Source organism: Vigna umbellata, chromosome 7, assembly GCF_029865625.1.
Source record: "Vigna umbellata cultivar VRB3 chromosome 7, Vumbellata_1.0, whole genome shotgun sequence".
Lineage (NCBI taxonomy): Eukaryota > Viridiplantae > Streptophyta > Magnoliopsida > Fabales > Fabaceae > Vigna > Vigna umbellata.
Window position 1 is genome coordinate 39,902,147 of NC_142171.1, and position 15,855 is coordinate 39,918,001.

Genomic DNA, 15,855 nt, shown 5'->3' on the forward strand with positions numbered 1-15,855 from the left:
TAAATTTTACATTTTTCTCTTCAATTCTGGATTTTGTCTAAGTTGTAGATTTTTCCTTCACTTCATTGATAAGGTTTGAAATCCTTGCTTTTCTCTGTTTGGAAGATGATTATAATGTTTAAGAGGTTGAGTTAATTATGACACAAAAACCCTATGTGAGATTTGAGCCACTTTATTCTCTTTCTTGTGTGTGATATGTATCTGGATTGCTTGCACATATGCCTTGGCTTGATTCTTTTTGATAATTCTTGATGGATATGCATGTTTAGAAATGATAAAGGCATTTTTATTCTTGAGCCTCTTTAGCCAAATAAGCCTACCTTGTTATTATCCTTTGATACCCCTTTTGAGCCTATACTGTATTCATTTCTTTGTTTTAAAGCTCATACACTAGCTCTAAGTGAAAAATATAATGACCTTAACCTTAGGAAAGTCTGGAGCTATAGAAGTGTTTTGTGAAAAAGTGTGGTCTTCTTGGGAATTCAGATAAATTGGCGAGTTGGTTCCTAATCTTGATTTGTTTTAGAAAATATGATCCTGTTGTGTGATAAAGAAAAAAAAAAGAAAAGAGACAGGATGAAAAATGGAAATGATGAGAAAGAAAAAAAAAATGAAAAAAATAATTTTGTGAATAATGGAGTCGAGAAGAGGATTGAATTAGAGGTTTGGGTGAGATTTGACTGTATTTACACTTATTCCCATTGCTCCTCTATTTCTTTTGAACTATAGCTACTTATCCATATTTATCCTCCCTGTCCTTGGCCCCATTATAACCATAAAAGACCTTTTGATCTGAGCATGCATATGTTTTAAGTGTTGCAATTAGAAACTTGCCAAGTCTGCTTGTGTTTGCTTTCTTGAGTGCATTGAGTTGAAAATTCTTTACCTTAGACACTTGAGAGAAACACTGATAGTGCATCCGTGAGGTTTTGTTATTTTTGATTCACCTCTTGAACTTATTAATTATTTTTGCCATACTTTGAATTGCTTGGAAGATTTCTGTAAGTATCTGCTTTTCTTTGATTCTGTGTTGGATATTGTCTACATCTCTTCTCTGTCCAGATTTCTTGAGAACTTTGTAAATTCTATTTATTTTCTTGCGAGTTTTTATTTTCTGTATGCTGCGTCTGTCTCAGTCCTTTGATGTCCTTTGAACTATTCCCTGATTGCGTCTTGATTTTGCCTAGGAGTGCAAAACACTAAGTGTGGTATATTTTGATGAGTCAATACTTTGTTCACTTCACTTAGTCTATTGTACTGGATTTAATCGGGAAATTGTGCTTAATTGTCCAGTATTTTCTTGTTTTTCATAATTGTGCTTATTTTGACTGATAATTCTTATTTTGATTAATTTGAATTATCTATGATTAATTATTTTCATTATTCTCCTTAAAAGGAAAATATTGGAAATATTTTAGGATATTTGGAGGTCAAAAGAAATTGCTACATCAATTACACTTTACTCCAAAATAAGAAAAGAGATGCCAAATTCATTTGTAAACAAAAATTAATTTTGAAGAGTCTAGTAGCACATACAAAATGGTCACGGTTTACCCATTCAAGAATTCATTTTGGCAAAAATAGAAGTTGGAATAAAGGCGGAGACAAACACACGGCCATTTGCAGTAAAAACTTTTGACTTCTTCTTTGGCAAGCATTTAGAATAAATGATGAAGGGGACCACATATGAAGGCCACAGCTGCATGCTTTCTAGTGCAGAATTTTGCAAAATTGGACAACATTTGGGCGACCACTTCACGGCACATGGGAGAGAATTCCAAGCAAATGTTCAATTCATTCAATGAGAAATGTTGAACGGTTTGTTTTATTTGCTGGACAACACATGGGACCACCACATTGAAGGCTCACATCAGCCACCACTCACGGTTTGGAGTGCAGATTTTTTCACTCTCCGTGCTCTCCCACTCCTCCACATAAGCATTTGATTTTGGACTTTCATTTTGTAAAGAAGCACACGACCCTTTCATTTTAACAAGCATCCAGTACACATGGAATAAAAGTGGCGCCTCCTATTATTCTCAATTGAAAAAGCAAGACACTTGGGCATTTAATATTTGGAGAGGCACATTTTATTTTGGAGCTGGAACGGTGCAGCACCTTGAAGAAGAAATCACGGCCAGCCTTCACAAAACGTTCCAGCAGCATCCTCCACACGCAGGAAAGCAGCTTGGAGTGGAGTCTCGGCTTGGGTAGAAGAGAGTGGCCACCCTTTCACGGTGATGGAGCTTATACAATATCCAACAGCTTCAAGTTCTGCAAAGAGGAGAGGCCGTGAATGAAAGCAAAGGGAGCAGCTCCAAAGCCAGCACGTTGAGAAGAAGAAGATGCACTTGAAGAAGGAAGCCAACATTATTTTTGGTGCAGTCCAACTTACGTCCAAGGGAGAGCAGCTCACGCCCACCATGTTAAGGGGAAGATATTGGAAGCAGGTGGTCCAGTAGAGAAGAACTTCATGGTCCAGCAAAGAGAAGCTTCACACTCCACGGTCTTGGTCTAATTAAGGAAGCTGCAGGGTAAATGGAAGGGGTAATTCATATTTGCTGGGAGAAATGAAGTAAGCACACAACTGCTAATTCACACATCCATGGAAGAGTCACGGTCCAGCATGCACAGACGAAGCTACAGCATCTAGGCGTGTGGGCACCACGAATTTGGCAAACATCCGTAAAATGAGGAAGCAGAAAAATACACTGACACCAAAATTCGAGGGGCCCCTTTTGCTTATTTTGGCCATTGAAGAAAGCCAAAAATAGTAAGGAAGCTAGGGGGACAAGACGGGGAACCCGGAATACGGCTGGAAGGAAGGAGTGGACATGGGGAGTCCCAAAAGCAATAGGGACTATTTTCACTCACAGAGAGCTTCCCTTAGGCACAAAGCTTTAATACTCTCAATTGAAAAGTTTTTTTCTAAGAGCTATGAAGACCTCTATTTATAAGCCTAGTTTCGTGCAGGGACAAAAACTGAAAAGACATCTCCCAACTGCCACTGATAATCGATAATCGATTATTTGTGTCTGTTATGGGGTTTTCAAAATGTGATAATCGATTATCCTGAGCAATAATCGATTATTCCAAAGACTTGGACAATATTAAATGAAACAATGATAATCGATTATTCTGTGTAATAATCGATTATTTACGCAAGCAACTCTCTTCTAAATTTGCTCTTGATAATCGATTATTTGCGCAATGACTCACTAAATACGAAAACTTCTAACAGTTTTTACATCATTACAATTTATCCTATACATTTGTTTCTACAAAATGCGTTTAACAAAGATGCATTTAGAGTCTTCAATTTTTCAGCTTTTATTATCATCAAAACTTCACAATAGCTTCAAGATACCAATGCTCCTCATTGGTAACAATCTCCCCCTTTTTTATGATGATAAAAAATATCTTCTTGTTAAAAGCATTTCTAATTTCCTGCATAGATTTCATACTTACAAACATACAAACATGTTAGTAATAACTACACTACTTAAATTAGAAGTTTTCTTCCCCTTTTTTATCATAAGTGAAAAGTAAAAAAGTGGAAAAAACTTCCCCTCAAAATTTTCTCCCCCTCAACAAAAGAATTGATGCATTTCAAAGCAGAAATAAAATTGAAATTTCATAACATGAAATAACATAATACCTCATGGAATATAAGAAGAAATTCAACTCTAATTAAGAAGTACAAACAGTATTAATTAATCCATAATAGAGATAAAAACAAGATATCTAACAAACTCATATATCTTCCCATGAATGTAATAATCCCCTTTTAAAAACAGACTCAAAAAAAAATTTAAAAAAAAGTTTTTTTTTACGCTGTGACTTAAGATAATCAATTATTACTTTAAATAATCGATTGTGCGAGCCAAATTTCCAAAATCCAAATTTTTGAGGACGAGATAATCAATTATTACCCTTGGTAATCGATTATTTATGTTAATTTCCGAAAAACACAAATTTGGGCCAAATTTTCAACTTAAGACACATCTAACATTCATAAATTATTTCAAAGCTCTTAAAAAATAATAGGATACCATAGAGCTTTCTTTTCCTTTTGAAAAATTAACCTGCAAAATAAAACAATAGAGTTTTGGTCCCCATAGTCTCATTTGGGTCCTTTGAGGTTAGAGATAATTTACTTTATAACAGGAATCCAAGCATATTTTCCATTTGGAACATCAAAATGTTTAATTCTACATTTGTTAGAAGTGTGTCCCTTTTTCATACAATAAAAGCATGTGACAACATTTGGGTTTCTATAAGACACACTTCCTTTTTCAACCCATACCCTACGGGTTCTTTTAATTTGGTTCTTACTTTTAAAAACACTTTTGTTTTTATAAACCTTTTTAACAGGTATAGGCATTTCAACATTATTATTTCTAGTTGAAACTTCAAGCAGATTTTCAAGAGTATCAATATCAAGCACGTGAATCTTACATGAAAGGCATTCAACAGGATGTTCAACATTTGTAATTTCTTTCATTTCTAAATTGCATATTTTATTTCTTAAAATAACTTCCTCATCTAATTCTTTCTCCTATTTAATTTGCAATTCTTTAAACTCCTTTTTCAAATTTTTATTAGCAGCATTTAATTTCTCAGATTCATCAAGCAATTCAAGAAAAGCTTTTTGTACATCAAATTCACTAGTGTCAAGGCTAGAGCAATTTACTTGGCTTGTAGTGTCATCAACATTAGCTGTCAAACATAAGTTTGTTTCTTGAACAGAATCACTTGAACTACTTGAGGCATTATCAACCCAAGCAATGTGGACCTTCTTCTTTTTGTGAATTTTCTTGATAATTGGACAAACGACTTTTATATGGCTGATGGACAAATTTATGATCACCAAAATATGATGTCACAAACTTGTTTAACAATCGGCAAGTATGACCGAATCGTTTCAAGTAATAAACTCGGTAAGACCAAGTATCGTTCTCCCAAAGGACTCACGGCCTAGTTTAGTTATGTGATTTGTTGATTAGCTAAGACTTAAGAACAAAATAAGTGGAGTTTAATATGAAAAAGATGAAAATAAACATGTATGCATGAGGTTGATCAATGGCTAAAACAAAAGACAAGCACTTTCAATGAAATATATTGATGAATATGTTGTTGGGGGTCAATTTCATCTTATCCACTCTCATATATTTTAGGAATTCAACATTCACGTCATCATTGTTAATGTCACTCTCTAAATTACCTTTCAAGAAGGCTTCTCCCTCATTACGAGTTCATACGATTCCTAGCATTCCTAATAATTAGTTTTTTTAGCACAGGAGCTTAAGGCAACCAATATACTATTGGGAGAAATTCCCCGGATCTAGACTTCCCCGTACGTTCCCGTATCGAAAAAACCAATAATCATGCATTGAATGAGTTAAACAAAGCAAGCTTTGAGGAAAGAGGAAAAACCCTAACTAATGATGAAAGAAAGCATAAGTCTTAGATTAAGATGCAAGCACAAATTCCATATATGAGAGCTTCAAAAGATTACATTGATTCCCTAACAAACATACAAGGTTTAGTTCACCATATTCATGGTGAACCTAGATGAACAATAATGAAAGAATGAAAGAGATAGAAAAACCCGAGAAAGAGAAGGGGAGAGCTGTCACCATCTCCCAATCTACCCCCAAGGGGTGAAAAAGAGAGTGTTTGCTTCGTCTTTGCCAAAGATCCTAACTCTAGGAAACCCTAAAGCTTATATATTATTCGTAAATTACAGAAAATTAGGCCCAAGCCCAAAAATAGTGCCGCTCAGCGGTAAACTACCGCTCAGCGATAAGTGCGTGAGTCGTTTCTTCCCCTCAGCGGCCATTTTGCCCCTCAGCGGTCCTCCCGTGAACTCCTGAGTGCCGCTCAGCGGTAAACTGCCGCTCAGCGGCAGTTGCGACTTCTCCTTTTGCACATTTTGATGTTTTTTCTGATTCCATCTCTCTCCTTCTTCACTTCTTTCATTAAATTCACCTTAAAACCTGCACAAAAACACTGAAATCAAGCATAAACCTGTCCAGCTCTCTTATTTCTGAAAATATGAATAAAAGCATGATTTCAAGCTAGTTTCTAAGTATAAAGGTTGCTTTTAGTATCAATTTTAAGCATGAAAATAACAGTTTTTCAACTGTTATCACAACCCCAAACTTAGAACTTTGCTTGTCCTCAAGCAAACAAGATGTAACTCACTCTTCAACCAATTCATATGATGGTTAACTCATTCAAAAAAAACCTTCTTTTCAAGATAAGTAAAAACTTTAATCAAACTTATGACCAAGATTTCAATCAAGATGTGCACATGCTTTAGTGTTCACAAAGTCATACAAATGCTATTTTTCATGAATGATCAATCAATTAAGCATGGATGTTCATGTGCTCATGGAATATTTCCTCACTAGGTAAAGTGTTTCACTCACACACAAGTGTATAAGAGGTAATCACTCATTCACTCCACTATCACAATGTCACATGAATCAACTTTGCCTTTCATTTTACCACAATCAAAAACCTTCACAAGCATGCATCATCACAAGGACTTTTCAATGGCTTATAATGTGGCTGGGCTAACAAGAAAATTGGTTTTTCTGGATCACAAAATCCTTGAGTTAAGAGAATAATAACAACACAATTTTTCTTATTCTTCCCAACTTGCCTTTGCATTCGCATTGAGTTTTGCTTCTTTTTCTTTTCTTTTCTTTTTCTTTGCATATTCTTACTTTTTAGCTCTTAGCTCAATGCTTTTCCTTTTTCATGTTTTCCCAACAACCCCAAACTTGAACATTTAACAATACCACACAAGATCTTCTACTTAACTCAAGGTAAAGATTTTCAATCAAGGGTTTTCAGTGTATGTTTAAGGCTAAGAGTTCAAAGGATAGAACACAAAGTGTTCTCTTTTAGTGGGCTAACTTTATGAATTTGGCCAATAAAAAGGGTTCCAACAAACGGCCTTGATCATATGATGCAAAACAAGCAAATGATTCAATCATAGAAAACCTGGGCAAAATCATTCATGCTTTCAAAGTAATAGCATTCAACAATAATAACTCTGGAGCTCAAAACCTCACATATAAGCTCATTCACATTTGACATACACATCCTGCTTAATTTCACAATCACAATCATGATATCCTGCATTTGTTCACAAAGCTTGTGAATCACCTATATAAGCATTTTACTGTGCACATCATCTCAACATCAATCAATCAATAAGCATCATCAAGCATTACTTATCAAACAATCACAATTAATAGCAAACCATCATAACAAACCAGGTGTCCAATAGAGTACATCAAACCCTAATAACAAAAAAAAAACAAATAAGTTCAGAAAACTTAAACCAACAAAAGCATAAGCATATGATAGCATTCATCAGTAAATGCTATCTCAGCTCCTCATCAGTCTGAGCTGTCCTCTGTATCTTCCTCCTCCTCCTCCTCATCTTCATCATCTTCAAATGCATCATCATCATCAGCTTCATCTTCTTCCATCTCTCTAACTGAAGCTTCAGCTGCTTCAGCTCCTCCTCCATGCACTGGTTCCTCTGGCCAAGCTACCACATTATGGAATTCATCCATAGTCCACCTGTGGGCTGGAGGTGTATCATACATCCCCACAATCATCTCAGTAGTGGCCACCTGCCCTCTGTGAATGGACTGCAACTGAGCACCTATAAGAGACATATATATGTCCCTCATCTGGAATGGTTATGCTTCATGTGTCTCAGCAGATGTCTGGCTCTGTGCTGGCCCTCTCTCTCTACGAGCACAGCGTGGTGGAACTGGCTGAGCTGCTTCCTCACCTCCACAGTACTGTCTGTAATAAGCCTCATCAATAGCTTTTCTTGGCCTCTCAAATGGTGGAGCAGAAGTGTCCACCCCAACTATCTTGCAAAGGTGAGTGATCAAGGAGGGATGTCCTAGTGGTGCTTTGTTGTTTGAGGTATTGGCGCACACACTAATCTCATCAGCTATCACCTGCCCAATATTAACATTTAAGTTTCTGATAGCACAGTAGATGAATAGTGCCCTGCTGAGAGTAATATCTGACACATGTGAACATGGCTGAATGTTGGCATGAGAAAACGCCATCCAATACTTTGCAAGAGGAGTCAAATCCGTCCTCCTAATATTAACCACTGAGCCAGATCGATTCCTTTGGAAGTGTCCTCCAGGTATGCATAGTACTCTCTCCACATCCTCATAATCAGCACCTTCCTCCATGCAAAGAGCAAACTGGCACTGCTCACCAGCCCACACAGTGTCCAGGAAGTTATTGATAGAATCAAGATCATACCTGATAGCATGGCCTCTGACATATCCCACATAGTTTTCAGCTGGATAGTCACCAATCTTCTTTGCGTTGGTGTAGAACTCTTTTACCACAGCTATGTTGGCAGGTGCAGGATAGGTGGCTAGCTTTCCCCAGTCATTCCCTAACACTTGCTCTCCACATTGAGGAGCAAAGTTAGGTATCATTCCAACTTTTCTTTCCATCAGAAGTCTCCTGTCCTAAACCACCCTAAAGTGCTTCTCATGTTTCCTAGAGAGGAACCTGCTAGAGTGGAGTTGCTCTGGTTCCTTTTCCTTTCTCTTGGTTGCCATGGTTTTCAATCTCTTTCCAGAAGAGGATGTCATTCCTGCATTCAAACACAAATACAAAACCACAGAACATGATGTTAATCATTAGTAAAACATAGAACACAACTCCTTTAGAAGCTAAACCACCGCTGAGGGCCAGAATTTCCCCTCAGCACCACCAGTGCCATAGTCCAAAACAAAAAAATTCAAGAAAACTTAGGTCTGGTAGAGTGCCGCTCAGCGGCAGTTTACCCCTGAGCGGTAACTCTGCAGAGTTTTGAAAAATCTCTCTTAAAGCTGTCCTAACTCCACCCAAATGCAATTTTCAGTTTTCCAGTTCATAATCATGCAGTTTAATCGGTTCAAACATCAAATATATCATCAAATCATGCATAGAAATCAAAACCCCTAAATAATCATGCTTTGACAATCACATTCAAAATCAAAAACCCTAGAATGAACAAAATGCATTTTACTTACTTGGGTGGAGATACTAGATGCAATGAGAATGTTTCCAATCTAAGATACTCTCTTCCAACCCCAAACTTGAATAGAACACTAGTGAGCAAGTGAGTGGAAGAGAAATTTTCAAGAGGAAAGAATGAAAAGAGCTGGAAAACCTTGGAAAAGATATGTGGGAGTGTTTGTGCAGAGAAGAGCCTGGAAAGAAAACCTAAAACGCAGCTTGGGGTATAAAAATACCCTAATGGGCTCGGGTTCCGCTGAAGGGAACTAAAGCCCATTCTGCGAGAGTACCGCTCAGCGGTAAGTTGCCGCTCAGCGGCACTTTCGTGAAGTGCTCTTCTCCTTCTTTTCTTAACCTACGTGCCTCCTAGACATACCCCTTACTGGTTCCCTGCAATTCAATGTTCAGATTACTTATGCAAACCCTATTATGCAACTAAAACGAAACAAACAGAAATATTCAATCAACTAGGTTGCCTCCCAGGTAGCGCTTGTTTAACGTCACGAGCCTGACCCAAAATCCACCAACACCCTTCAGTAGGCGTTATAAACTTACCAGCACCCATCAGTAGGTGCAAAAGTTTCTCACCAACACCCATCAGTAGGTGCTACAATTTAGCATCCTTCAGTAGATGCTATGTTCCGCAAAATATTTACACAATAATGTTCAACAGATTTAAAAATTACAAACCAAAGTAAAATTTAAAAGTTCTAAAATCAACTGGGTTGCCTCCCAGCAAGCGCTCTTTTAACGTCATTAGCTTGACCCAGTAAAGTTCAAGTTCCATCTTCTTTTTCTTCTTCTTTCTACTGAACTTCTTTAGAAATTTGATCAAACCAGGAACCTGTTGCAGTGTCTCAATCACAGGAACTTTAATCTCCAATTTCTTGAAGATTTCCATAAAGCACTTCAATTTCTTTTCCTTCCTATGATTATTCTTTAGATGAGGATGGGATTTTTCATATGATTTCTTCTTCTTTCCTCTCATCTTCTTTTTTTTCCTTTTTCTCTCCCTAAATTTTCTCTTTTTCTTTTCTTTTATTTTTTTCTTCCCTTTTCTTTTTCTTTTCAACTTCTTTATTTTCACACAAATTTTCTTTCTCTCTTCTCTCTCAACCACCTCTTTCTCTTTTTCTTCATCTTTATCTTTCTCACTCAACTCTTCTTTCTCTTTTCTCTCTACCCTTTCCTCATCTCCCTCTAATTTTCCCTCATCAAGAATCTTGTCACTTTCAGTGATAATGACTTGCCCTTCCTCCTTAAGGTTAACTTCAATATTAACATCATCATTCAATCTCTGACTGATGTAACGAAGTTGCATCTCCATTCTTTTACATAATTCTTCAATGCTTTTCTGAGTAGAGTCGGAATTTTTCAAAAATCGTTGAAGGGTGTCCTCCAACCTATCCAAACTTCCTGATAGAAAGGGTTGTTGCTGCCATTGTTGTTGTGGTTGGTTCTCAAATTGTCCAGCAGCTTGCCAAAATTGGCTTTGATCCATGCTTGAGTGAGGTTTCCACCAGTGGTTGAGATTACTTTGGTAGAATTGAGTGCTCATATAGTTAAATTCTTGACCAAATTGCATTCTGCAGACATTAGGCACAAAACCCTAAAAACAATTGTTAGCACAAAAAGATACAGAAAAAAAAATCAAAGGATATAATTGAAAAGATAAGAAGATAGGAAATAAAAACAGAAAAATAAAAACAGAAAAATAAAATAAAATAAAATAAAAACAGAAAAATAAAATAAAATAAAATAAAATAAAAACAGAAAATAAATTAAAATAAAATAAAAACCGAAAAAATAAAAACAGAAAATAAAAACAGAAATTCAAAATTAAAGTCAAAGATAATAAATAATCACACAAATTAACCAGTTAAACCGCGAGCCCCCGGCAACGGCACCAAAAACTTGATGGACAAATTTATGATCACCAAAATATGATGTCACAAACTTGTTTAACAATCGGCAAGTATGACCGAATCGTTTCAAGTAATAAACTCGGTAAGACCAAGTATCGTTCTCCCAAAGGACTCACGGCCTAGTTTAGTTATGTGATTTGTTGATTAGCTAAGACTTAAGAACAAAATAAGTGGAGTTTAATATGCAAAAGACGAAAATAAACATGTATGCATGAGGTTGATCAATGGCTAAAACAAAAGACAAGCACTTTCAATGAAATATATTGATGAATATGTTGTTGGGGGTCAATTGCATCTTATCCACTCTCATATATTTTAGGAATTCAACATTCAAGTCATCATTGTTAATGCCACTCTCTAAATTACCTTTCAAGAAGGCTTCTCCCTAATTACGAGTTCATACGATTCCTAGCATTCCTAATAATTAGTTTTTTTAGCACAGGAGCTTAAGGCAACCAATATACTATTGGGAGAAATTCCCCGAATCTAGACTTCCCCGTACGTTCCCGTATCGACAAAACCAATAATCATGCATTGAATGAGTTAAAGCAAGCAAGCTTTGAGCAAAGAGGAAAAACCCTAACTAATGATGAAAGAAAGCATAAGTCTTAGATTAAGATGCAAGCACAAATTCCATATAGGAGAGCTTCAAAAGATTACATTGATTCCCTAACAAACATACAAGGTTTAGTTCACCATATTCATGATGAACCTAGATGAACAATAATGAAAGAATGAAAGAGATAGAAAAACTCGAGAAAGAGAAGAGGAGAGCTGTCACCATCTCCCAATCTATCCCCAAGGGGTGAAAAAGAGAGTGTTTGCTTCGTCTTTGCCAAAGATCCTAACCCTAGGAAACCCTAAAGCTTATATACTATTCGTAAATTACAGAAAATTAGGCCCAAGCCCAAAAATAGTGCCGCTCAGCGGTAAACTATCGCTCAGCGGTAAGTGCGTGAGTCGTTTCTTCCCCTCAGCGGCCATTTTGCCCCTCAGCGGTCCTCCCGTGAACTCCTGAGTGCCGCTCAGCGGTAAACTGCCGCTGAGCGGCAGTTGCGACTTCTCCTTTTGCACTTTTTGATGTCTTTTCTGATTCCATCTCTCTCCTTCTTCACTTCTTTCACTAAATTCACCTTAAAACCTGCACAAAAACACTGAAATCAAGCATAAACCTGTCCAGCTCTCTTATTTCTGAAAATATGAATAAAAGCATGATTTCAAGCTAGTTTCTAAGTATAAAGGTTGCTTTTAGTATCAATTTTAAGCATGAAAATAACAGTTTTTCAACTGTTATCAATGGCCTCTTTCACCACATCCATAACATTTAAAGCTTGATGAGGAGCCTTGATTGTCCTTCTTTTTCTTCAAGAGTTGGCTTTTAGATGATTCATTGCTGGCAATTAAGCATAAATTTTCTTGCTCATTTGAAATGTTTGAGCTTGAGGAGCTTGAATCAAACAACGTCAACTTAACAACATCTGTGACTTTATCATGAGTGACTCTTAAAAATTCCCACATTTCCTGAGCACTTTCATAAACAGAAACTTTGAAAAAATCATCAAGGGTTAGTGTAGATAAAATTATGTTCCTAGCCCTAACATCATATTGTGCCATTCTATTTTCATCCATAGTCCACTGTAAAAATGGTTTTTCTACCTGCATATCATTTACAAAAATAGTGGGAACAATTGGTCCATTCATAACAACTTCCCAAATACCCTTGTCAATAGACTCCAAAAATTGATTTTCTTAGCGAACTTTTATCGAACAGTTGATGTGCTAAGAGTTTAGGGATCAAGAAAATCAACACAGAATTTTTATCCTGGTTCGAATCAAAAGATTCTACGTCCAGTCGTTAATCACTATAAATAGTGATTAACCTTTTTTACTAAAAATATAGTTGTACAAATTACAAGATAATGAAATGAGCAAAAAATAGAAAACACCTCCTTCGACAAACGAACCAGAAGAGTGCAACAAGTAACTTCCTTCGAAAAACGAACCGAAAGAGCTTCCTTCGACGCACGAACCAGAAGTAACAGCTCTGCCAACTTGAAGAGAACTGCTCCGACCTTTGACACACAAAGTGCGAGCTTCTCCTCTTCACAAGACTAGACAAGAACACTCTATCACTTTGAGAACTTCCTCAGACAAACTGTATTCTCAAAATGGCATAGATCCTTTTCAGTCACAAAGAGCTTCCCTTAGGCACAAAGCTCTAATACTCTCAATTGAAAAGTTTTTTTCTAAGAGCTGTGAAGACCTCTATTTATAAGCCTAGTTTCGTGCAGGGACAAAAACTGAAAAGACATCTCCCAACTACCACTGATAATCGATTATCATAAGTGATAATCGATTATTTGTGTCTGTTATGGGGTTTTCAAAATGTGATAATCGATTATCGTGAACAATAATCGATTATTCCAGAGACTTGGACAATATTAAATGAAACAGTGATAATTGATTATTCTATGTAATAATCGATTATTTGCGCGAGCAACTCTCTGCTAAATTAGCTCTTGATAATCGATTATTTGTGCAATGACTCACTAAATACGAAAACTTGTAACAGTTTTTACATCATTACTATTTATCCTATACATTTGTTTCTACAAAATGTGTTTAACAAAGATGCATTTAGAGTCTTCAATTTTTCAGCTTTTATCATCATCAAAACATCACAATAGCTTCAAGATACTAATGCTCCTCAATTGGTAACAAAACAGTCATGTGATAAATTAATTAATTAAGACTTAAAATAAACGTGATCATTGGTTTGTGATGCAAAAACATAAAGTAAAATATGAATGCCAATTGATCAATAGCAGAGTAACACAGAGATGAACGAATGTTGTTTAATATGAGATAAATATGTTGTTGGGGTTAGATTTCACCATGTTCCCTCTCATGTATATAAGAATTCCTCTTTATGCATTAATGTCAACGTCACTCACTAAAGTACTTAGAACCCAATCCCTTGGCGCAATAAGCCTGCCTTAATTCCTAGTTCGTGCAATTCCTAGCGTTCCTAGAAAATTAAGTCTGAAGATCAAGAGCTTAAGACGACCAAGTACTCATACCCTCATTCCTGAGAAATATTAACCTTGGGAGAATTCAACAAGAACCTAAATTGTAAGGAACCTTCTGGCACTCATGCAATTCATAAATCATGCAACTAAATGAGTTAAATAGAGCACGCATTAAAACAGATGAATTCCCTAACAATTAATGAATAAAGCATATATGATTAAGAATCAATTCAAATACATGAGAGTTCACAAGGTTACATCATTCCCCAACAACAAATAGAGTTTAGTTCCGCATAGACATGGAGAAACTAGATGTACAATGGAAAAGCATGAGATATAAAACCCTAAGAGTAGAAGAGGAAGCTTTCGCCTCCAAATCCGCCTTTAGAGAGTAAAAGAGTGTGTTGTTGTGTTTCTCTAGCCAGAGATACAAAACCTAGAGCGCCTGGGTCCTTTAAATAAAGTTGGAAAAGAGTAGAAACAGGGCCCGGTCCAAAAGAGTTGAAACAGAGCAAAAATTGGGCCGGATCAGCAACGCACGCCGCTCGGGCGTCCCATTTGGCCGCCCGGGCGGTGGATGTCGACTTCTGTAAGGCTTGAGCCATCAATTTTGCCCGGGCTTCGGGTGTCCGACGCCCGGGCGGCGGGCATTGATTTGTCCACGCCCAAGCCTCCTGTAGGTCGCCCAAGCTTCGTGCGGTTCCCTCTTCTGGTGCTTTTCTAGGCCTTTCTGAGCTCTATATCCTTAGCACTTCATCTCTGCTTCCTGTATTAACTTATTTTCTATCAAAACAAAGGGAATTAGTCATAAAATCATCAAATTCAACCTCAACTCTCTTATTCACACAACTTAATGAAAAAGCATGAGTCCAAGCAAGTTTCTAAGTAAAAAAGGGTGTATTTAGTATCAAAATTACATCACAGATAACGGATTTTAAATCGTTATCAATAGCACCAGAAAACAACTAGCCCTTCTCTTAACTCTTGCTTCAACTGACCGACCGACAACGACATCTTCTTTTCTTCCTTTGGAAACACCAACTTCTTCTTACCATAATTTATAAGAATATGATTGGCGGCTAACCAATCCATTCCTAGAATTACCTCCAAACCTTTGAGAGGTAAACAGATAAGGTTCACTTTGAACCTACGACCCTCAACCTCAACTTGACATCTAGCACACATGGTAGATGTCTGAACTACACCAGCTGCTGGGGTTGACACCACCAGATCAAACTGTAAATCCTCGATTGACAAACCCAACTTTTCAACACATTCCTTTGAGATAAAGGAATGTGTTGCCCCCGAGTCAAACAACACACAACAAGATACTTCGTCCAAAAAACAAGTACTGATAATAAGATTACTTGAATTTGCTGCCTCTGATCCTTTCATTGCGTAGACTCGGCCTACAGCTTATGCTCGACCCCCACTCCTTTGCTAAAATCTCCCAGCACTCCGCGATCGCAAGACAACCCTTCTGCCCATAGGACAATCTTTCTCATAGTGGCCCTCTCTTCCACACCGATTACATCTCCTGTATCCTCCCAACTGAGGACAGAAAGACTTGAGGTGAGGTCCCCCACAGTTGTAACATCTTACCGACCCCTACGAGCCCTGTTGACTTGTTGAAACCGATGACTGAGGTCAGACCCATGTTTGGCCAAGTTAAGTCGAGCCTTCAAAAGTTGAAATCGAGTTGGACCCACGTAGGATCGAATCAAGTTGACACATCTTAGATAGACGAGTCAAAAGTATATCAGATTGAGTTGAGTACAACCCACTCGAGCCCAATAAAGTCGAGTTAGGTCATGTTAGACCCTTGTCAGGCCTAGTCA

At 37.1% G+C, this 15,855-nt stretch overlaps 1 protein-coding gene across 1 annotated transcript; it reads right to left on the reverse strand.

Annotated features, from left to right (window-relative positions):
* Window positions 1–14,962: 14,962 nt before the first annotated feature.
* Window positions 14,963–15,412, reverse strand: LOC148195992 (uncharacterized). The gene has a single exon (XM_088095344.1). The coding sequence runs from the start codon at window positions 15,410–15,412 to the stop codon at window positions 14,963–14,965; it is 450 nt and encodes a 149-aa protein (XP_087951470.1).
* Window positions 15,413–15,855: the final 443 nt, after the last annotated feature.